Source organism: Ochlerotatus camptorhynchus, unplaced genomic scaffold, assembly GCF_037179485.1.
Source record: "Ochlerotatus camptorhynchus isolate MF236.1 unplaced genomic scaffold, CSIRO-AGI_Acam_v1.1 ptg000284l, whole genome shotgun sequence".
NCBI lineage: Eukaryota > Metazoa > Arthropoda > Insecta > Diptera > Culicidae > Ochlerotatus > Ochlerotatus camptorhynchus.
In genome coordinates this window covers 3,221,927-3,245,324 of record NW_027040773.1, presented here as the reverse complement: position 1 = coordinate 3,245,324, position 23,398 = coordinate 3,221,927, and the positions used below count along the sequence as shown (strand labels likewise).

Here is a 23,398-nt window from a genome sequence, read left to right as displayed (position 1 = left end):
CTTTCCCTTAAGACCCCTCATTACATTTTGTGCAATGGTGGAGCCGACCTTTTTGGTCACTTTCATCCATTCTTTCTTCAACTCCAGCTCGTTCTTAAGCACGTTGGACGATTTTTGAACTTTGGCCTTCATTATGGCCCAAAATCTTTCCACCGGAAGAATCTCTGGTGAATTTGGGGGGTTGGCGGTTTTTGGTACAAAAACAACATTATTGTCTCTGTACCAATCCAACGTCGATCGCGCGTAATGGCATGATGCCAGGTCCAGCCAAAATAATGTCTTGCCTCCGTGGGACCGCAGGAAGGGCAACCGACGCTTCTGGAGGCACTCGGTGCGGTAAATTTCGCTGTTGATGGTACCCATTGTGATGTACGGTTTACTCAGTTTACCGCATTGGCATATGGCCTGTCAGAGCAAGTATTTTTTGGCGAATTTGTCCACTTTCTTCTTCCTTATGTCTTCCGGAACATCAAACCGTGATTTGGCAACGTAGAACTCCAGCCCCGGTATCTGCTTTGCGTCTGCCTTAATGTAGGTTTCGTCATCCATAACCACACACATCGGTTTCGTTAACCACTCTCGATACAGCTTCCTTGCGCGGGATTTGGCCGCCGTGTTTTGTTGATCACGCCGGTTCGGTGCCTTCCGGACCTTGAATACACGAAGTCCAGCTCGTTTCGCGGAGTTGAGGCCTTTTCAATTGTTGATCTTGAAGTGTGCGAAATTACGACGGTATGTTAGTGGATGCAACGTGGGTAGATCACCTTTTCGTGACACGTTACGGGATGTAAGATCTACCATCGATTCCTAGTCCTAACTACTTCAAACTAGGGGAACAGGATTTTTCAGTAATCCAAGAAACACATCTTAGTCCTTGTTACTTTTTATGCCTTGTTGATAGTGACAAGACTCGGCTTTGCCCACCGAGGATGATCTTGAAACAAGAAAAAAATGAGTTAGTTAGTCTTCATCTATGTGATTCCTAATCTTCTATTCGTTGATCTCTAGTTTGAAGTGGTTAAGACTAGGGTTCTGATGCATGGTCATTATCGGTGTCATTCCTTAATTTTGTTGCTAAGGAATCCAATTTTGACTGACAAAGGGCGCGCCTTTGGAGGGTGTTTTAACACTCCGAAGGGTATAAATAGCGGGACCTTTCAATTAGAGTCGGATCCTTGCGATAAATACGAAAATGACAACTGTAAAAAAATCGAATACTTCATCATTTCTCAATAGTGCTGAAGTTATACGACATGCACTAAACTAAGGACACGGGATATACTACAATAGATCAAATTACTGGTCGCAGTGGTGTTAGGTCCCGAACAGAGGTAAAAAAATGATCGCACGTTATGTTGTGGTTTTCACATGATAGTGACTTGAAAAGGTCTCAAGTAGCAAAAAAAATACTGATCTACCGCAACGTTCCGGTTAAATTAGGGACATCCACAATATCAACAAGAAGAAAAACAACCTATGTATACAATGTATGTTCGGATAAAAGTAAAAACAGTAACTCTAGCACAGTATTTTAATAAATTGATTCAGTAAAAGTTTTCTTTATTGTTATTTTCCAGTTAATAATAGTCAGTAGTCTATTCTCTGTCATTCATAAGTTCGTTTTCGCTGCTCGACAAACCTCCTACCGATTGGTTCACACCTGTCGGTAAGCTTTTCTAACTGAAATGCTTTCTTCAACGTCACACGAATAAATATTGATCGTTTTCATTCTTATAAAACACTAGGTTAACGATTTGTTGGATTCATAATTAACTATGTTGAATTAATGTTAGTTGCTTCACCTGGAAATCGACTTCAAATTTTTTTCTCTCCTCTATTTTCTCTGATTTTTCCTGATTGTATAAAAGTTATGCGTACTTTTGGTGATTGAGAAAAAAAAAATGATTTTTTTTTTGTAAGAACATGAATGAAACTACTTAGTTTAATGCAGTTGTTTAAAATATCACGATTATTATTTCTTAAGGACAAATCACAAATCATCGAACGAAACTATTTAATAATCAGAATATACTGACGATGTGGACCAAACGAAAATACACAACATTAAGAAGTTTAACATTTAGGCATTTCCCCGATGAGGATTTTTCTGTGTCACAATCGAAAATAAAATTTGTCTAACAATCGTACGGGAACAAATTGACTAAAATCGCGAATAAATGATCAGTGATATAGTAGTGAAAACCACCCGGCATAATAGCTATATGTGTTCCATTGTTGGCTTCTTTTGGTGTAAATCGAGAGTAAAAATTTTGTGTGTCAGAAGCGTATTTTCTTAATCTGTTGTTATTCTGCGCAAAGCCCACAGCTTAAGTCAGCTTAGAATATGACGGCGGCGAGAATTTCTTCCGCAGGAATTTCAAAATGTACAACGGTAGACACGAGACGAGTGTTATCACTAGGACCTTCCACAGGAATTCCCACGACCAGATAAACTCCCAGTCTAGGCGTGAGCGAGTGGAATGGGGAAGGAAAAATGCAATGTTTTACTGTTTGAAAAAAAATATAGAGTAGAGTGTGACTTACCGAAGTACTCGTGCAATACGGCTAATGAGAATATGTAGAGCACCAGGCTGAAGAGTTCTGCCAGTACCATCAATCTGAAAAGAAAAGGAAGGGGAAATTTTTGTTGTAAATATGTCGAAGCGTAACTTTAATTCCAAATTCAAGAAAACTTCAAATTTATGCAAATCGGTATAGACTGAACTGGCAGGAGATGTATAACTTTTCCAAATTAAAAAGCTAAATTTGGCAGCAATTTGTTACTATACATCAACTGAACTCTGAGCACAACAATATATTTCTTCGATTCCATAGACTTTCGCTAAGATGGTAATGTTTGCAAATGTAATCGCACTAATTTATTCCAACTCCAGAGTTGGTTGGAAATGCTAACATGAAGCTTTAGTTTGATAATTTATAAGCTAGAGCATGATCTTTAGAAGAGGGTAGGTGGATAGTTCCGTTTGAGTGCGGCAGTCTGCAAATTGAATATTGAATTGAACTATCCACCTACCCTCTTCTAAAGATCATTCTCTAGCTAATAAATTATAACACTAAAGCTTCATGTTAGCATTTCCAACTAACTCTGAAAACCGCTAACTTCGCGTATGAAGTAACATAAAAACACATTGAATGTTATTCCATCTAGGTATGTTACTATAATTTTTCACAGATGAAGATCAATGTTTACATTTTTTTATTTTTGTTCTGCTAACTACCCTAATGTTTTTTTTTTGTATCGAAAATCTTATCAAGTGAAGTTTCAGAACTTGAGATTTCAAGCATTTTTCGCGACCTTTAGTATGTTGTTTCTTAGAGAGGCGCGATTTATTGTATTCCTCTGCTAATCCCCACAAAAAGAGATGAACTAGCCTTAGGCTAAAAATCTCTCTAATAAAGGAGAAAAAAATGCTAATCCCCACCGTTATTGGTGATTGTAGTGTCCGTGATTCTTGTTGTTATACTAAGCCTTAAATGTGTACGGAATAAATATTAATTCTATCTGTACTACTAGTCATAGTCAGACGTGTTTTACGATTGCGTATATTCGAAGACAACAAATCAAGAAGACTGGCAACTGTTCCCTTCTCCCATACAAATGTCAAACGTCACTGATAACAACGCCTCTGTCAATCAAAGGTGGAACTTTAAAGCACAAGTGTTAGTGAGACTGCTCATAAACAGTGACTGTGTACATGACCTAACGTCACCGAAACGAATAATCATAACACGGTACTCGTTTTTGTTTTTTGTTTTGCTCTACAAAATTTCACGGCCATTTGTATCCTAATCACAGGCGGTTTTCCAACTCCAAACCGAAAAACTTGTCACGGTGGATCAAGTAAGGATTGAAACTCGGATCGATACCTAGTGAAATTAACTTTTAACTTTTTTGCCTGTTGGAAGCAATCAATTCTAGATAGAGCTGGAATTAGGGCATAACAGCTTTTGTAAACAATGGCTTCTCTCGATGATTTTTCGAAAGACATGGCTCTTCCTGGCAAATCAACATTACCATCGAATAGGGGAAGACTTCCCCTACCCGATGGATAAGTTGATTTGTGTAGGGGTGCCTTGAGTTGCTAGAAATCGACGAGAGAATTCATTGTTTACAAAAGCTGTTACGCCCTAATTCCAGCTCTATCTAGAATTATAAGGAATTGGCAGCTTCCATCACAACTGCTGTAAATTCAACGACTCAAAAAATAGAAAGATGCGGTACCTACATCACGATCCAACGAAAGGCGTAGCAGGATCTACATAATGTTAAAGAAAATGAAATGTTGAAGGACTGCAATCCCAAACGGTACGTATTGATAAAGAATATATTTCCATTTAAGATGTTGTCAGAACATGAAACCACCGGATAGTGATCCTCTGAATGCTTTAACAATTCTTGGAATCGACCGACCCCCTCCAGAGAATGATAACAACAGTGTCGGATTGGTCAGTGACATTCAAATGGTCAGCGAGTACTGTGCCAAGTTGCCGAGTGTCACAACTTAACTCCCCCCGCTGTGGCCAGGTGCCAAAGCCGTGCGGAACGGGCATGCATTTTACTAATGAACCATATTAAAGTCAATAAATGCATCACTAAAGGGCTTAGGAAAAGTGGAAGATAATCCTGAGATAGCAAATTAATGATCGATAAGCTCCCACCATCATTATGAATGGCATCATTGCCATAGCATTAATTTTCAAAAAAAAAAAAATACTTCCGCATATGTTCAGTTTCAGCTGGAATTTTACTCGTTGTCAGCATAAAGCAAAGAAAGAAACGTTTTATTTCTACCTATGCGTGTGAATGCACTCGTGAATTAACACACACCATCATACACAGGTTCCACTTTTGCTCAGAAGAGGTGTTGCCGTTACTGTCTCCTGATTTTTGGAAGAGTTGGCAGATAACTGTTAACCAATTACATTAGAATCCAGATAAACTGTACAGGTCTTTACAGAGTAACTGGCTAGTCTGATCAACCCGCTAAATTAATTCAGGAGCAAATTTATTAAATTTTCCTGTACTAGAAAATCGTGTTGCACAAAGATGTATGCTCTGAAATGTTGTGGTCATCGCTATTATTTGGAAGGACAGACAAAAGGACACTAGGTGAAGTTTTAAGGCTTGGATGGATCATTTAATTGAGTTTCAGGGAATGACCGAAATAATTCCAATTTGCGTAAATGTAGACGTAAATATAGAAAATTCTCAAACTACTATGCAACTGCTCAGCAACACACTCACACACACAGGCATACATTCCGGTATGAACGTAATTTTCAGATGAAATGCACCATACAAATTCTAATACCTGGTATCAAGATTGGGTCTGCCTGTTTTCTTACAAATCTCAGTTTGATCGTTTGTTTGTAAAACCAACATACTTGACAAAAAAAAAACATATTCGCAATAAATGAAACATTTCGCTTACTTGTGCCACGTTCTGATAGTTAGCGCCACCATGATTAGTTCGGTCAGGATAAGTGCAGAAAAACTAATCGCTACGATGTGTATGAACTCGTCCTCGAACAAAATCAGCGCTCCGTACATTATCACACCGCCTGAAATGATAGTCAAATTTCACTAACACTGGAACGCGCTACATCACAACTGCGTCTTACCTTGATAAATACTAATCAACACCCACATGAAGAACGTTTTGTAACTCAAACTCCTACCCTTTGACAGTTCCTTGTACAGCTCGGGATAAGTGAGCGCTATGTTCGAGCTAATGTCCTGATCCAACACGAGCGAAAATACCGGGAACATTGTGTACAGTGTCGCATAACCGACCATCAGGAATCCCTGATATAAGGCCACAGAGGATAGGTAGAATACGGCCGAGAAGACGGCTTGCATGGTTGATATAATCAAGCCTCGATGGATGACAAACTGCGATAGCGCGGCTGATCGCTTGTACGACCTCCGGCCGTGCACGATCAACAGTTTGGCAATGTGTGAAAACTGCGGTATGCTGAAATCTCCGGCCAGGGAAGCTTGCTTACCCTCGCGTCCTTCTATACCGATACCGGCATCGGCTTGCTGGATCATACTGACATCGTTACCTCCATCACCTACAGCGCACGTTCGCTTTCCGGAATACTTTTGAATTAGTGACACAACTTGGGCCTTCTGCGTAGGACTACACCGGCAGCAAACCACTGCTGGACACGCGGTTGCCAGTTCCATGAATTCTGGTTGATAGTATTGGAGGCAAATTTCAAGACTTTCGCCTGAAACTACCAATGCGCAGTCCTGCTTCCGCCGGAATTGATTCAACTCCAAATGGGCGTCGGTTCGAGTGAGGACACTTTTTAGCACGTGAATATTCTGGTTCCTTCCAACTAGGTGGGAACTTTTGGCAATGCAAGTTGCCGTCTCAAGTTTGTCTCCCGTCAGCATCCAAATTTTGATGCCAGCATTACGTAGCAATTCCAACGTAGGTCTTACTCTTTCCTGTAATCGATCTTCTACACCGGTCAAGCAAAGCAATTCCATTTCTCGTTCTAAACTTTCGATTACAGCGGACACCTTCGTCACGCGATCAGTGACACTGACCTTGGCTGCATTGTAACGTGTCTCGAAATCATTGTATTGCTCCTCGGTAAGAATCTTTTTGGCAACGACTAATGTACGAAGACCTTCTCGTGCCATATTGCCGCTTTCCTCTGAAAGCCAATCGTTGTACTGAACAATCGCTGCCATCACAACATCGGCACCTTTGAGATAAAATGTGATTTCTCCGCTATTCAGTTCCTTCACAATAATACCCATTCGCTTGTTCTCGCTGGTGAAAGGGAACGTTTGAAGAATTTGGTACTTCATAATACCGCCGGCGAGAGAATTCAGCGAGGTGACACTTCCCGAACTGGAAGGTGAGTTGAGATCCGTTTTTGAGTTAACCGACAGGTTGGTGACGGTCGTGTTAATTGAGGCATTCTCATTCATCGAAATGCGTTGCGATTCCTTTTCACGAACCTAATAAAGCAAAACAACATCGGGGTTAGCATATAACGTTCTACGACTCATATCCAGCATATCTTACCTGAAGTGTCATATGGTTTAGATCACGATTGACCAGTGTTAGTCCTACAGATTCTGTCCACTTGACTAGGGCAATTTCATCTGGACTGGAAGCTTGATACGTTTTCTCCGGTAGCTTGACCGATTCTTGGGCTTCCACTGAAATCGATCGAGAAGGTGAGTTCCGTCGATCTGAACCATTTAACACATTGCCTCCAATGCCATTGTCATAGGCGGGAGTCACATTGTGGCACAGTGCAAGCGCTTTGACGGATTCCCAAATACGCCAACCGTCAGGTTTTCTCAACCGTGGTTGATATTTAGAACTTTTAGCCGGCGATGCATCTCCTTGCACTGAAATCGTATTATATACGGATTGCATTGTTGCCGATACCATCGAGAATGTGTCTCGCCCGTAAGCTGCCGTTCCTACGTGGATCTTTTTGAAGATCATTTCATTTTGAGTCAAGGTTCCGGTTTTATCTGTCAACAAGTACGATATCCGTCCAAGCTCCTCCGGGATCGTTGTCGAACGAACCACAGTTCCTTGGATTTCCTCGTCATTTTGTATCTGCCAAGAGTAAAATGCTTTTCCCATGTCCAAATTAACCCGCAAGCTAATGGGTATGATGTAGGAAAAGAGCAGAACGAATCGGAACATGTATCGATACCACGGTCCGTTGAAACCTTTCAAACACATCATCGCAAAGGACAGCCCAATGACGGCGCAGAATAGTACTTTCGTTAATCCGTTAATTTCCAGATCTAGTAAACCAACTTTCGAACGGGGTTGCGAGTTGTTCATTACGCTCCGCGTCTCTGCTCCTGTGTAGATGACGATTCCCACTGCCGTTCCAGATGCAACCACCGTGTTAGCCCATAAAGTATTTTCCACAGTAAGACCTTCGTCTTCGGACCCTTCAAGCTGGTTTAATAAAACATGGTTTACTCATTTGTAAAACGACGGCTCGTAATCGTACCTACCTTGGAGTACGTTCCAATAAAAGTATGAATGTCTCTTTGGGGTTTTTCAACGTACAACGAAGCACCCATGTTGAATAAATCGTTGTGGGAAGGAAGTTTTTGAGTAGCCGGCACTGCCAAACGCAGCTTCCAATCGGTTTCACCTGTAATTGACCAAACATAGGTATTCATTATAAAAACGTACACTGAAGGAAAGAGTAACTCACCGTCCAACATATCCGTTCGTACAAAAACGGCGCCACTTTTGTCGCTAGTTCGCAGCAGTATCAAATCGGCCGGAACGCGTTCATCCTTCTCCACTATGATGATATCGCCAACCTTCAGCTTCGAGGATGACACCTGTTCCGGTGGTTTGTCAGCACTGATAAATCGTTTGTACTTCTGGGAATTGACTTCCCGATCCCGTTTGTGCCGTCGCAAGTCGTCGATTGCTTCTCGACTGATCGTAACCGCAAGCACAAATCCTAGCGGACCCCAATACGTATAGAGGTAACCAATCCTAATATCCGGAATAAATTGACTCACAGCCATGATCAGGAAGTACAGATTTAAGAAGAACCGGAACTGTTCGAACAGCACCAACGGTAGGAAAGAGAAGAAGTTGTATTTTTGGTTGCGAATTTCGTTCGGCGGGAATTTCTCCGTCGACGGGCGGCCGATAAAGATCGTCCGCGGTTTCAGCTCCTTGGAAGCACACCATTTTCGCCAGGCCCAGCACCAGCAGCTGCGAAAGTGGTATAAAAGGGAAAGATTGCCGTCACAAGATAGCTTAAGATGGGTGCAGAAAAAAATTAAATGGATGTAGATCTGCCATTTTTTTAAATTAACAAATGAATATATTCAAATAGAGAAATATTTCTCTCATCTCAAGACGATAGAGCACTTGTATGAAATTGGTATTTTTAATGGACTTTCGAAATCCCAATGATATTTCATTTTTTCCAATTCAATAATAGGTTTTTTGTCACATTCTGTGTTCGGAAAACAATTCTGCATGTGATCTTATTCGCTCAGAGGTGCTCATTGATCTCAGTCATTGAGGACCCCTGAGCGAATAAGATCACATGCGAATTTGCTAAACAAATCGCATGCTAAGAGACCAAACAGCTCAGGACTGAAAGTCTCTATAATGAAGCAAAAAAGAAGTAGAAATCTCACGCTTGAGATTCTCATGAATTTTCACGCACTCACACTCACAACGCTGAAAATGTATTCCATCTAATAACACTAGTTTACAGCATATTTGAACTTTGTACGCTGGCGGTCATTTCCCATGTAAAATCGTGTGCTGAATCCAAAAATGTAGTCAGAAAAAATCTCAGTAGGATAGTTTTCTAGATACAGCTAAAAAATGAAATTTCAGATATCTCCGGCTGCTAAAGCTATATTAATTATTTTAACGCCAAATTAAAGGTAAAAAAAATTTGCTTTTGATCAACTGGACATCATTTTTCAGTTAGATTAGAGGTAAGAAACTGATCAATATCAAGTTAAACGGTCGTATATGCTTTGGCTGCTTTCCCTCCCTTGATTTTTAAGTTTTCTTTGTTGAGGATGTTTACAATCATTAGTGATTATGGCAAAGAACTAATCGTACTTTTTCATTGATATGAATAAATTTGGCCAGCCTTTAAGATATACTTGTTTCATTACTTTACCATTTAATTTAAGGATAAAATTGTGAGTGTTGATCGTAATACTTTATCTTTCGAACGAATCTGTATAAAAGACGTAAGGTGTTGGCCCTGATCACTGGATTTTTTCGACAGCATCAGTTGGATTTCTTTTGACAACCATTTCGAGTGACTCCGCATCACAATTTAATGGTATAGATTGACAAACATGAGACGGACCGAAATGTTGTGGATCACCTGTGCTACTATGGGAAGGAGAGGGTCAACAGTTACTGACAACACACGAATGTTCAATTGCTCTGCCCCAGTAAAATAGATTGTCAAAGTAACCCAATTCGTGAATTTGATAAATATTGACATTGCACGTTAAATGCATGAAGGATAGTCCAGAATGAGGGGCCTCCCTTAGATCAGTCGATAAAGGCGCAGCTACAAAGCAATACCATGCTGGTGGTGGCTGGGTTCGATTCCCGGTCCGATCTAGGAATTTTTCCGGTTGGAAAATATCTCGACTTCCCTGGGCATAGAGTATGATTGTACTTGCCACACAATTATACTAATGCAAAAATGGTACAGGCTTCGCTCTCAATTAATAACTGTGGAAGTGCATCTTAGAACACTAAATTGAGATCACGCAATAAGCTAAAATATGCAATAAGCAATAAGCTTAAAATGCGAATAAGAAGAAGAATGAAGAGCTACGTCTTTTGGTCCATGTTTTTACTATGCAGTTATAGACAAAAATATTACACTACTAATTTGTCTAGGATTTGAGGAACAAGAGACTTATAGATTATAGATCTTTGATATTATTTTCTATACTTTAAGAAAAATTAAAACGCGTTAGAATATTTTTTTATTCGCGGCGGCAGTGCTCGGAAAATCATTCTTACATCTCATTCATTGAACCTTATTAAGAAAATAAACTCGCGTGCGAATCTGAGAAACTAATCCCACGCTTGAGACTCACAACGCCAAAATATCATTCCAGCTTGCAACTCATAAAAACCGCTCAAACATTAATTGATAGCATGCTCATGTATATTTTATTAGTTTTCCATCCACTGCTGCAAAAACAACAGTTTTAACAATAGAGAACGCCAAGATATAAAGCAATTAATCAAAATATAAATCAATCGGAGTAGAATTTTGCAAGGCAAAACTCATAATCTTACGCATGAGGTTCTTAGTGCCTATAGAGATTTCCAAGCACAGCCTCACGAACAAAAGAGGAAAAAAAATAAGAACAATCAAGAAGGCACCCCGCGATATCAGCGATATCACAACTACTTAAAAAGGATTCCTACGGTCTCACGCACACCTTTGTGCATCTGGAGAACTCTAATAGCGAATTTGTTTACTATCGGGGTTGAAACCAGTTCCAACCAAGGATCCAACCCAGTGTGAAACCGAACTTTTTGTCAGTGCGAACCTCAACCTGAGCTAGAAAAACAGACGATCAAACTGACGTTTGTCGGAAAACAACCAGAGCCGGTCATGATCAGGTTGGAACTGAATAATAAACAAATTCGCTATAATTAGAGCGACGTCTTGTCAGCCACTTGACATGTCTTCTACTCGATTGGAATGAAGTTTTCCAAGTTTGCCGGAGCCGGTGGTGTAGTGGTAAGCGTGACTGCTTTCTTACCCCAATGGGTCTGGGTTCAATCCCTGAGGCCTTGTCTGAGGCATAAAAATCTCTGGTCACGTCTTCCTTCGGGGAAGTAAAGCCGTTGGTCCCGGCCCATGTGTGTTTGAATGGGTGTGATATCCGTCGGTGATTGGCACTAGATTGCGGAACAGAGACCGACGTTAAATAAATGAAAGAAGAAGAAGTTTTCCAAGCCGTTGAAAGATAATCGGCTGTTCCAATTTTAATATGTCGTCAATATAGTCATTTACTACGTAGACAGTTTTTTTTTTGACGTAGGACTACGTCTTTGATTTCTATATGGGGGTACACTTTGTGAAAACCGAAAATGGAACATGTAACAAATTAAGAAAGATTTTGAACGTTAATAACTCAGCTGCCCCTGGTTCAATTTCAATAATTTTATCACCAATCGATCAGAAATATGGCTACGCATCAATGTTGATTTTCAACAAGAAACTATTGAAAAACTGGTAAATGTCCAGCATTGTCCAAAAGCTTCGAATTAACTAACAAATCCACTAATTACCTACATGCATATGCTGCTTCCAAGTCGAAGTGGCATTCGCCTCCGATCCTCGGGCGCGTGCGAATAGGGAGGATGGAATTGCGTAATATTTTGCACACTCATCGCCATACTCAGAACCATACGCTACCAACGATTAGTAGCAGCAGTAGCAGTGCTTTCGGCGTGTTGCGTTGAAAATTGTTCTCCAGTAACAACGAAAAGCTGCCTGCAAGCAGCGAGCTGCAGAGCCCACATAAGCAACCATCAAAGGAGGAAGAAGCTGCACCGCTATGCTATGGATCGGAATCAGTAGCTCATTGTGAGTCGCTGCGGGTCGGCCATCTATGCCAAGCGTGTCATTCTCGATCCAAACGACATACAGCTCGACAGCCTCATCCGTGTTGAACAACCAGCTCAGAATTACTCAACCATCACTACAAAACGGTCCTTTTCAGGGCCACCAAAAATTTGTTAAAGAGTATTATTTAGACATTAACGGCACCGGTGGTGTAGTGGTAAGCGTGAGTGCCTCTCACCCCAGCAGGCCTGGATTCAATCCCAGTCGGCGCCGCCGGGATGTTCTGAAGCATAGCATCTCTGGTCACGGGGGAAGGGAAGTAAAACCGTTGGTCCCCGGTTCATGAGTTGATGGGTCGATAGGTAGGGTCTAGGTGTGGGAGCTGCCTTCCTAGCGCGTCGGTAGCATTGGTGCTCACCACGGAAAACAAGATCGACGGAAAACAAACCAAAGGAAAAAAAATTATTTGAACATTGGCTAAGGTCATCAGTTCCCGCAAGCAGCTAGCTATCAAGGCTGAACCTGTCTATAGAAGGTGTGGAATTGTAGGCCTGAATATATTGGTGCAATTAGTTTTTCCTCGGCTTTCATTCCGCACGATTCGTTACTTTCGTTTAATTTATCACCCTTGTAGTGACGTCGAAAAGATTGTTTCAATCGGCGCTTACATATGAAATTTAATGTGGATTATAGAATTTATTGTATGTTACCAAAATTTATGAATGGTTTGCCACTAAATGTTGAGATAATTTATTGATTATTGAATTATCACACTGTATACCATGAAAAAGCAGCCTGTTTGTGAGTTTTTGCCTGTTTTCAAGTAAGGAGTTATCATAAAAAACAAATCGCCAGCCGGTATTTCCCGGCGACTTTACAAATAAATAAAATCAAACAAAATCATCATGCAGAACTAGCTAGGATTTGTTTTACTTTATATTTCACAAAATTGCTTTCGAGTGTTAAGACATCGTCTCCCGCAAAGTTTACATTTTTCCCTCTACCAACACATACATCAGGGCTAGATAGATCTCTACAGGATCTATAGAATCCACGCAATTTCAAAAAACCAAAATGCACAGCATTACGAAAAGAGGTCAGGTTTCGACCAATAGCAGATAGATTTTAATTCTAAAGAAGCCAAACGATTGGAAATTTATCTACCAATCTGCTAAAATGAACGCTTAGTTAATTTTCAATAGATCACTATTTAAAAATACCAAATGTCCAACTGTTGCAATGGTGATCAAAATTATCACCGAATGTCTGAAAACAGCGCATTCCCTAACACAGACATAAAAATCGAATTCGATGCGGTCCCACTGAACGGTGCTCATTCAATCACCGTAAGTGGTGATGTCCAGTCCAGCAGCAGCAGTAGTAGCAGCAGCAGCAGCAGGAGTGCTTTCAACAACAACACAACGAAAGGCTGCCTGCAGAGCTCATATGAGCACCATAGAGAAAGAGGAAGAAGTCCCACCGCTAGGTTAGGATCGGAATCAGTAGCTCGTCATGCTCAGCTCAGCACTACTCAACCATCACTACAAAACGGTCCTTTTCAGGACCACCATAAATTTGTTAAGAGTATTATTTGGACATTTGTCAAGGTCATCAGTCTCCGCAAGCAGCTAGCTATCAAGGCTCAACCTGGTCTCTATAGAAGGTGTGGAATTGTAGGCCCGAATGTATTGGTGAGATTAATCATCGTTTGACCATTTTCCAGAACACGCTGGTAGGAAGTGTTAAAAATCCATATAGAATTTGAGAGAAGTGGGAATAATTCGCTTTGGGTGTATATTCAGTCCCCAGAAAGCCAATAAAATCAAATTTGTGAGAAAATTAGCTCTCACGAGTTCAATCTCTCGAAGCCCCTCCTTTTTTATATATTCTGTACAAACGATACTTTCCGCCCCGCCCCATTCATATAATTCGGAAGGAAATCTACTTTAATACCAAAATGCACAAAACTTAAAAATTCATAAATAACAAAAAATTCAAAATACACCTTTTAAAGTCGGGTAGATGAATCGAAAATACTCAAGTTGACAGTCCCTTGGATTCTCTTCATCAACTTTCTATTTGAAATAAATACTTCAAATTTGATACGCTTACAAATAATACACGGAAAGAGTTAAGATAATTGATGATTGATCAATTAAAAGAACTAAATGTTCACATTTGTTCCGTCCACTAGCGGTCCTACGTCAAGCTTCCGTTCGTGCCCCTAGGCACAGACCCTTCTACTTTTTGGGATTCTTCCATACACAATTTTTTAAATTTGTGTGGGCCGTAGAAAATTACGTATACGTATACGAATAAATTGGTGTAAACGACAACGACGAATATCAAACTTCAACTCACATAACACTGCAGGACAATCTATATGAGGTTGTTATTCCTACGAACCTCCAGAGGGTCATGGTCAATAGTTTACAACGGTAGAGATGAACTAGCCTTCGGCTAAAAATCTCTATAATAAAGATTAAAAAAAAAAGTTTACAACGATCGTCGCAACGATCTTCATATCTAGGGAGATTATATGGATCATTTCAAGGCAAACGCCGAAGAGCAAAGTAAATAAACTTATGTTGGATATCTTTTACTTGTTGTATGCTGTTCTGCTCGAGGTTCTGCTAGTAAGGAGCCCAGACGACAACTGCATACTCCAAAGTAGAGCGAGTGTTCTTTGCAGCACTTCCACAGTTATTAGTTACGGTAATCCTTCCATTTATATGGTGGGTGATACCATCCATCCACTCCTGTTTCTCGGCTTTCCTTACACCAATAGCGCTTTTTTGTATGTGACTAGTGTCAACCATAAACTAGTAATCTACAGAAAATCTGTTCAATTGGTTTAAGGATAGCCGAGAAATAGCGGTGGGTGAACGATACCAACCACTGCATAAATGGAGGGATTACCGTAAGGGCCCATTCAAATATTACGTAACGCTAGAGGAGTGGGGTTAGTCTGGAAATATGTTAACCACCATGTATTAGGTATAGGGAAAGTGCGTGACAAGGGGGTGAGGGTTATTCAAAAATCCACTTTCATGCGTTACATAATATTTGAAAGGGCCACCCACATTAGATCCTGATCTGACACGTTAGGGGCTGTTCATTAAGTACGTAGTTTTTTTTTTAATTCTTGACCCCCACCCCCTACGTAGACAATTGTCCATACATTTTTTTTTTTAAATTTGTATTGGCCGTGGATAAATGCCAATAACCCCCCCCCCCTCTAAATTGTCAACGTTTATGAACAGCCCCTTACGGTAAAGTGACAGCTAAATCTATTATCTAACAGGCGAATTTAAGTCAACGCAACGCAAACGGAGTTGATATACAAGAATCCACCGAATAGCACGGCTGTCGGCTGTCCTCCATCCAATTGAATTGATTTTTTGAACGTGAACGTCACCACCTACCGCGCTATTCGGGGGGCTTCCGTCTATTAACGTCTCTTTAAACTGTTCCACTGGTAGGGGAGAATTAAAAACTATTCGGGGAGATTCCTGCACTGAGGCAAAGGAACGTTTGAATTCCATAATAATCACTTATGAAATTTCGACAAAAGGATTTCTTATGGAAATCATAAGTTTGGCTTATGAAACAGAATTCATAAGTTAGCTTATGAAACTTAAAAAAAAGTAATATAAAATGTACCACACCGGATTCAAATCCTGAGCGATCAGATTATTGACTCTGTGATTTGTTTCCACGTCTATCAACGCTTGGGAAATAGAATAGGTTAAAGGTGATGTGATGTGAATGGAACCCACCATCAGTGCAAGGATTACCAATCCCTAATAAACAAATACCATAAATGAACTGTATCCCGGATGGGTAAACTATCCCACAAATGGTTTGGATGATACCCCGAATACGTCGTTAAGCTCTCTTTTATGGTTATTTTTATTAGGGATGTCTGCAGACTGCAGATACTTTACCGGTTGTAAAGTTCTGCCTGATGGTTTGTTGCAGCAGGGTCAATCAGCTTCATTGAAGACCTTTGGAAGACAAAACGACCAGATGGCCATCTGTTATCACGTGACAAGGGACTGGCAAATCCACGAACCCTCGTTAGTCGACAAATCCTTAGATTCCCTTAGGCTGCCCCAAATAGAATAGGTTAAAGGTGTATAAAAACCACTCGTAGTACCTAATGTATTACGATAATCATTCATATTCATATCCATAAGAATCTTATGAAATCAAAATTGTCCAGGTTCATAAGTCATGTCTTATGGAATTATTAAGAATTTTTTGCCTCAGTGTGTAAATGAAACCTGCGTGGAAATGGAAATACGCTATCATTTATATCGTTTTATAACAGAGAAAGTTGTAAGTGTAAGGTTGCAATTATTTTATCGATCCCAGAGTAGTGAAATTTAAAAACAATATTCAACCGGATCGTATATGGGACTACAAAAAGGCATCCGTGCAGAACCACAGGTGAAAATCGATAGGCATTTGCAATGCACTTATTTTTAGCTCGGCGACGTCATTTTCCGAACTTCCAACACAATAGGAAACCATCGTATAACATTACTTTCTTCAAGCCAATGAATATCAAGCCTAAAATTTAACGTTATCACCGGGTAGACACAATTTGAAGTAAAATAACATTCGGCAATAAAAAAAAATTAATCTTCCTGATAAGCGAAACGCCATCATTGATTCGTCATCTTCTTTCTGCTTGTTGCCAGCACAAGCTGTGCGTATTTTTTTTTTTACCTTAACCAGAGACGACTTTTGCGACTCTTCTCGATGAGGGGGATCGTTTCTTTGGTGGTGACCGCTGTAGACGATGGAACGGGCTGCGAAACGGTTTCCATCGCGCGGATTACTTGTAGCTCATGAATTTTGGTAGATTTTTACGACGTTTAATTACTAGCGAAAAAGATAATAAATAGAACACTTTCGACGACGATTGAAAAGATGCACCCTTCTGCTTCTGCTGGTTGGGTTTGTCTCGGTTGTGTAAAAATGACGTTTCCGTGAAAATACTCGAACACAAACACCAGAAAAACATGGATACGAGCGATGTCTCACCACACAACTCCAGTTAAAAGCAAAACAGTGCTATGTTTTTTTGTTTACATCCATCATGCTGGTAGCTCACACAAACATTGAGGCATTCGGATGTGGGTGGCTCGTTGGGTGGGTACGGTTTCGATTTGACAACCACCTACTTTTATGTTTGCCACTGCAAAAACTATGCGCAGTTAGCAACACTGAAGTAAAACGTATATCAAATCAAGCAAATTGAGTTCACGGACAGAAATAATAATGAGTCTAGTTTGAAACAACCAAAAATATGGTTGAAGTTAAACCTAAAATTTATGATGAATCAAAGTCAAATGAATTTTAGCTGATTCAACCCAACATTTTAGTTGTTTCAGAAATTTGTTTTAACCACGTTAAAGATGGCTAAATAAATCCAAAGTTAAACCTGGCTTTTAGGTTAAAGCAAACTAAATTATTGTTTGGGTTAATAACAACCTAAAAAGTAGTTGAAAACAAACCTACTATTTAGTTTACTCAAGTTGCTGCTTCATGGCAAAAATATCGAAATCTTTAACTTTTTTTTAGTTGTGTCAGGGGCTTTGTTGTGGAGGTGATTGGAAAATTCGTGCGGTGATGGTTGAGCGTGTTTCAACGCTACCGATTGTAGGGTACAGATGAATCTAATAATAAAATAAACAAGTCTAAAACAATTGAATTACAAATTCATTTGATTAATAAAAGAAAAAGAGGAAGAAGCAGTTTTATCACACAGGGAAGATGCGCTCCTCTGATTGATTGCAAGTACCTTTCTATAACACTAGGAAGTTGCTGTCCTCTGATTGGTTGGAAGTACGGATATTTTGGGTATATGTGATATTCGTTGCTTGGGTACCATATAGTCGCAATATAGCTTGTATATTCTTACTTTGCTTGACTATGGTTAGTTGGGGAATCTGATGAAACTGTCACTTCTTGAAACTGATCCCTTTCTTATTTCTTTCATTCTCCAGCGACTTTGGACGTGAGCCTCGTCCTAGATCACTATGGCAATTCAATTCAATTCAATGAAACTCACCAAAAAAGGCGGAACCATATTAGAACCAACCAAGGACGATCTACAGAAGGAAATTGCCGGTGAAGCACGGAATGAAATACGAATCATTAGAGAAAAAGTCCAAGGGATTCCAAAAGATGCTTTCCAATTATTAAAAAAAAATATATCAAAATTAAACTAAATACATGCCAGGTTTGAAAAAATATATTTTCGAACCTGGAAGCGTGTATGTAATACCAATATCCATTTGATAACGATGATACATACATGCGGGGCTTATTGTGAGTGAAAGTAACCTCGGAATGGGCGTGACTCTCCAGACATTCTGAAATAGGTTGCTGGATCTGCAATAGAGCTATCACCTTCTAACACCCAGACTAAAGCTGTCTACAATGACCATAAATGCGACATTGTAGAGAGAGTTCTTCCATAATAACACTGCCGGCCAGTGGGGGTTAGATTGAATACACACACACACACACACACGCATGTGATATTCGTTGCTTGGGTCAGTCATGCCATGGTGAGCCCCAATGAGCCTATCGTACTGGAGGTTATGTCGCTGACACCCCGTAGTAGTGCATGATGTTAGTAGAATATCGACTGATGAGGTGATAGCTGTTAGAAGAACTAAAAATATGAAGGCCTCGAAGCTATTCGAAAAGTTGATACTCAACGAGTTGCTGGAGTTTTCCAACGAAAATAATATCTTACTCAAGGAGCAATTCGAGTTTAGGAAAGGCCATTAAACGATCCACCAACTAAGTAGAGTTATTAACATCATCGGGCGGAACAAGTTTGTTTCGAAAACATCTGCTATGGCATTGTTGGACGTTGAGAAGGCGACAATGTTTGGCATGATGGCCTAGCGTACAAACTGCATCGATACAACTTTCCGATCTACCTCGTGAAGATCATCAAAAACTACTTGTCGGGCAGATCATTCCATGTCTACTTGAACAATGTCCCCTCTGATACGTTCAACGTTGATGCAGGGGTCCCTCAGGATAATTTTTCCTCGATTTAGCGTGACATATTGGGCCCTAACAGCCCAGTCGGTAATGTTGTTGGTTTGTATAAGTGAACTTGTGTTCACGAGAAATTATCGAATGAAGTCATTGATTACAAAGGTAGGTTCAGTTCCCATTGTAAAAATATTGATACAATTTTAAAGATACACGGCCAATCATACCAACTCAGCGACTGAGAATAATTGACTCAGAGAATTTTCTTCCCATACGAAATTTACTCAGATTTGGAAGAAACTGCAGTTACTCATAGCTGAGTAAATTTCGTATGGAAAGAAAATTCTCTGAGTCAATTATTCTCAGTCGCTGAGTTGGTATGATTGGCCGTGTAGCTATTTATTTTCTATAGAAGTATTTGAAATTTTGCAGCTCCACCTAGCCCACAACTGTAACCTATTGAATTGAGTTCAAAACAACATAAAACATAACAAAAATTTGGTTACTGAACGTAGGCATAAATGATATTACAGTTTTAAACCTTTTCATGTTATTACTTGTACCGCATACCGTGTGTCGTATATAATGTATATTAGTATCGTAGGTCATAAATTCCTAAATAAGGGAAGACAAAGAAATGATTCGAGGGTGTGATTTTGACACAAACATTCAGAACTAACTACAACTTTCAACAGTTTATTCCTCTTAGACAGAATTTGAAGAAAAAAAAACAACACTCACCAGCACAATGTCTTCAGAAAGTTCGCCAGCTTGAACGGTTCCCTTCTGCGATTTCGCAAAGAACGTCCACCGTATGTTCGGCTTATCACTCGGCCGCTGCCGGAAGGTGCGATTAGTAATTCTGCCTCTGAGTCACTGATTTCAAAATCACGTAATTCCACATTCATCCCTCCGAAGAAAGGCTACCCTCGGGATATTTGGAGCAACCAACCTGCCAAGGTCCTTTTCCTGTCTGTGTCACTATGCTTCGATTTAGCACGGTAATCCTGTTGTCAAAAATTTTCACTGCAGCACGCAATTTGCACTTTTTCACGAAGCGCACTTCCTGCTGCTGGCAGTAGGTTTACGTATTACAACATTAACTGTTAGTAGTTACTATATTTATCGCACACTTCAGATCACACCGGACGTGGATCGAACGGAATTAAATGTTGTTTTCATTTCTTATCAATTGATTTTGCTTTCTAGCTGATAAAAATTGCGATTATTTTGATGTTCTACCGCGTACCGTATGAGACGTACACACACGCACTTTATGTTGCATCGCGCAGCATAACAAACCCACTGAAAAATAATGTTTAAGGACACTGTGCCTTATCGACCAAAGTTAACATTATTTCACGGCCAATGAGAATAGCTCAGATTGAGAGTTCATTTCTATTCAGTTGTATGAGAAATTTCTAAAAACTGCAGTTACACAGCTCTGAGTTCCTGCAGTTTTAGAACTTTCTCCATAGGACTTCTCTGACGCTTGTGAATTACACAAGTATTAGTGCAGAACTTTGGGTAAATTCAAAGTTTTTCTTGTATTGTTGGTTGCAACTAAAACTGGACTGCTCCAAAAATGCAAAAAGTGTGATAAAAGTGCACGTTTACGTCAAATCGTTTTGTTGTCTTCGGTGCACTTATTTCTTATTCCATAAGGAATAAATGCATTGAAGACAACCAAACGATTTGACGTAAACGGGCACTTTTATCACACTTTTTAATAAGTGAAACCGCGCTTATTTGTCCAGTTTGGTGGGAAATGCGTAATACTAATACTTATAATTTACCATAAGTTTGCAATAATCCTTGTGCATTTCTAGATAGAGCTGGAATTAGGGCCTAACAGCTTTTGTAAACAATAGATTTTCTCGATGATTTCTAGGAATGCAAGGCGCGCCAACGCAAACCAACACAGGCATCGGGTAGGGGAAGACTTCCCATACCTGATGGTGATATTGACTTGATTGAGCGAGCCTTGAGTTTCTGGAAATCATCGAGAGAAGTCATTATTTACAAAAGCTGTTGCGCCCTAATTCCAGCTCTATCTAGATTTCACAAACTTCAGAAATGTCTATACACTGATAAAATTCGACACATTTTTATTGACGAATTTCCATTTAAAATTCCACATGATTTTCATGTGTCCACATAAAAAGAATCCACTCAGAAGTACACATGAAATTTATGAGTCAAATAAGAACTATGTGTCCAACACATATATATCATTTGTTTATCACATTGCAAAAATACATGTGAGGGACACATAAAAATAATCATTGATTTTTTATTAGTGTATACCTGAACTTCTACCATAGAGGTAACTCTAAGACTAACTAACTAACTCTAAGGTTCCGAAGAAACATGCTCAACTTTTTGGCTCAGTTCTAGTACTATATTCGGTCCCAAGCTAATCGATGCACCCTTCGAAACATTGTAAAATCCACTAACCCCTCATTTTATCTATCAAACTTTTATAGCGAATCAAAACAAACATAGTGTAGTACTATAATTTCGACTATAATGGGATACGCTTCTAGATGTACTTGAGACCAATAGGCTAGTCAAGCCAAGTTAGTCAAGCTAGTGAGCCAATTTAAAATCGTTAGTTTCCACCGGCTGTTGGAACTGGCTCCAACCCCTATAATAAACAAATTCGCTATAAGAGAGGAGCGGACTGGCTGGTTTTGAGCAGCTCATCTTTCTCATATTGATTTTGATGTTTTGCATTTTGGTGCTCACTTTCTGGTTGGTTTAACTAGTGCAATGAGCAAAGGGCTCATTGAGATAAATGAACTTGTTTTGAAATTTCGATACAAAATCAATGTTTCAATCGGCTTTCGATGTTTTTCAAGGCAATGAGTAATGAGGAGCAATAAACTGATAAATTGGAAGCCTAATCAATTCGTTTACTGGTATTTTATGATGATCGAAATAATCAAAACAAAGACACTGGACGCCATGTTGAATACCTGATGGTAAGGCAAAATAAGGTCCTTACATCCCTGGTTTTGAGTCAAACGAACTGTCAAAGCCAGAGCCAATACGCTTTTTCAATGCACCCCTCAATGTAGAGTGCGCCAGGAGAGTTTGAGAGGAAACGTCAACCAAACCGTTGGTTTACATCAGAATAAGGAATTTTTGATTAAACATCATGCCAATTTTTAGCGCCGCCAGTGGTAGTGGTAAGCTTGATTGCCTCTCAATCCAAAAAGCTTGAGTTCAATCCCAGTCGGCGCCGCTGGAATTTTCTGAGGCATAAACTCTCTGATCACGCCTTCCTCCGGATGGGAAGTAAAGCCTTTGGTCCCCAGTTCATGAGTTGATGGCTCGATGAATTGCAATTTGAGTTATTTTAACTTAATTTTGAGTTGAGCTTCTCGCTGACACTCGTTATTGTTGTCAAAAAAGGAACGATATATTCGACCCAACGATAAAGTTCAGCCCTGGGAGGTTCTTGTTCTTCTTGTCATGAAAATTTATGCCATTGAAATCAAATGAAAATAGACGCAGCAAAATGTCCTGTTTTGCTTTGAGCGTGTTGTGATTTTTTGAGATTGTCCAGTGTGCAGTGAAAAAATGTAGTTTCTGTTCTGTATTTTAGTATGCCACTACCTTTCAATATAATTTGAGTTTTTTCGATTAATGAATTCCAAAAACAATGTCCCATTGAATAACATAGCTGGAAATGACAGTTTGTCGTAAATTACTTTACGCAATATTTCAATACCACCTTGTGTACCCGGAAAAAAATAGCCATAAAATATAACATATTCACAACTTAACCTATTGCCAACAATTGGAATTATCCAGCTTTCCATGCCCGGTAATGGTGGAATGTTTGTATGAATAAATGTATCCTTTACTGTGCTTTTTGACACTATCTGGAGGTTCGGATTTTGATCCCTCCGTTTCCCTCTCCCAGAAACAGAAGAAAATGGAACAACATACGCCCTCCAGTTAGTGTCAAAAAGCACAGTGAAGGATACATTTATTCATATAAACAGGCTGCCATTACCAAGCATGGAATGCTGGATTGTATGTATATCATACATACATATTGTTATTACTGTAGTTCTATGATACGTTCTATATAGTATGAATTTTAAACAGTAGAAAAAGAATAAAATTAATGATAAATGGCTCGAGTTTGTTCGGGAAAAAGTAATTTTTTGAATGGTTAAATTACATAACAACCTCCTTGCTCTATTGTAGATTTCCCAATTTACCATAGATCCTGTTGTGC

The 23,398-nt window shown here is 39.7% G+C and overlaps 1 protein-coding gene across 2 annotated transcripts; it reads right to left on the bottom strand.

Annotated features, from left to right (window-relative positions):
• Window positions 1–1,529: 1,529 nt before the first annotated feature.
• Window positions 1,530–20,369, bottom strand: LOC135706538 (probable phospholipid-transporting ATPase IIA). 2 transcript variants are annotated; one of them, XM_065228172.1, is made up of 8 exons: window positions 19,888–20,369; window positions 8,236–8,753; window positions 8,030–8,172; window positions 7,068–7,970; window positions 5,644–7,000; window positions 5,454–5,583; window positions 2,545–2,618; window positions 1,530–2,461 (listed from the first exon to the last, which is right to left on the bottom strand). In XM_065228172.1, exons 1-8 carry the CDS (start codon window positions 20,052–20,054, stop codon window positions 2,328–2,330), a joined length of 3,426 nt encoding a protein of 1,141 aa, XP_065084244.1. In that variant the 5' UTR covers window positions 20,055–20,369; the 3' UTR covers window positions 1,530–2,327. The 2 variants fall into 2 exon arrangements, with proteins under 2 accessions (XP_065084244.1, XP_065084245.1); XM_065228173.1 differs by lacking the exon at window positions 19,888–20,369 and adding an exon at window positions 16,855–17,109.
• Between the last annotated feature and the right edge of the window lie 3,029 nt (window positions 20,370–23,398).

Coding starts and splice junctions, on each gene's coding strand:
- LOC135706538 (XM_065228172.1), bottom strand. CDS start 20,054: ATGAATGTGGAATTACGTGATTTTGAAATCAGTGACTCAGAGGCAGAA. Junction 7,001..7,067: donor TAAACCATATGACACTTCAG/GTAAGATATGCT, acceptor TTGCTTTATTAG/GTTCGTGAAAAGGAATCGCA. Junction 2,619..5,453: donor ACTATCAGAACGTGGCACAA/GTAAGCGAAATG, acceptor TTTTCTTTTCAG/ATTGATGGTACTGGCAGAAC.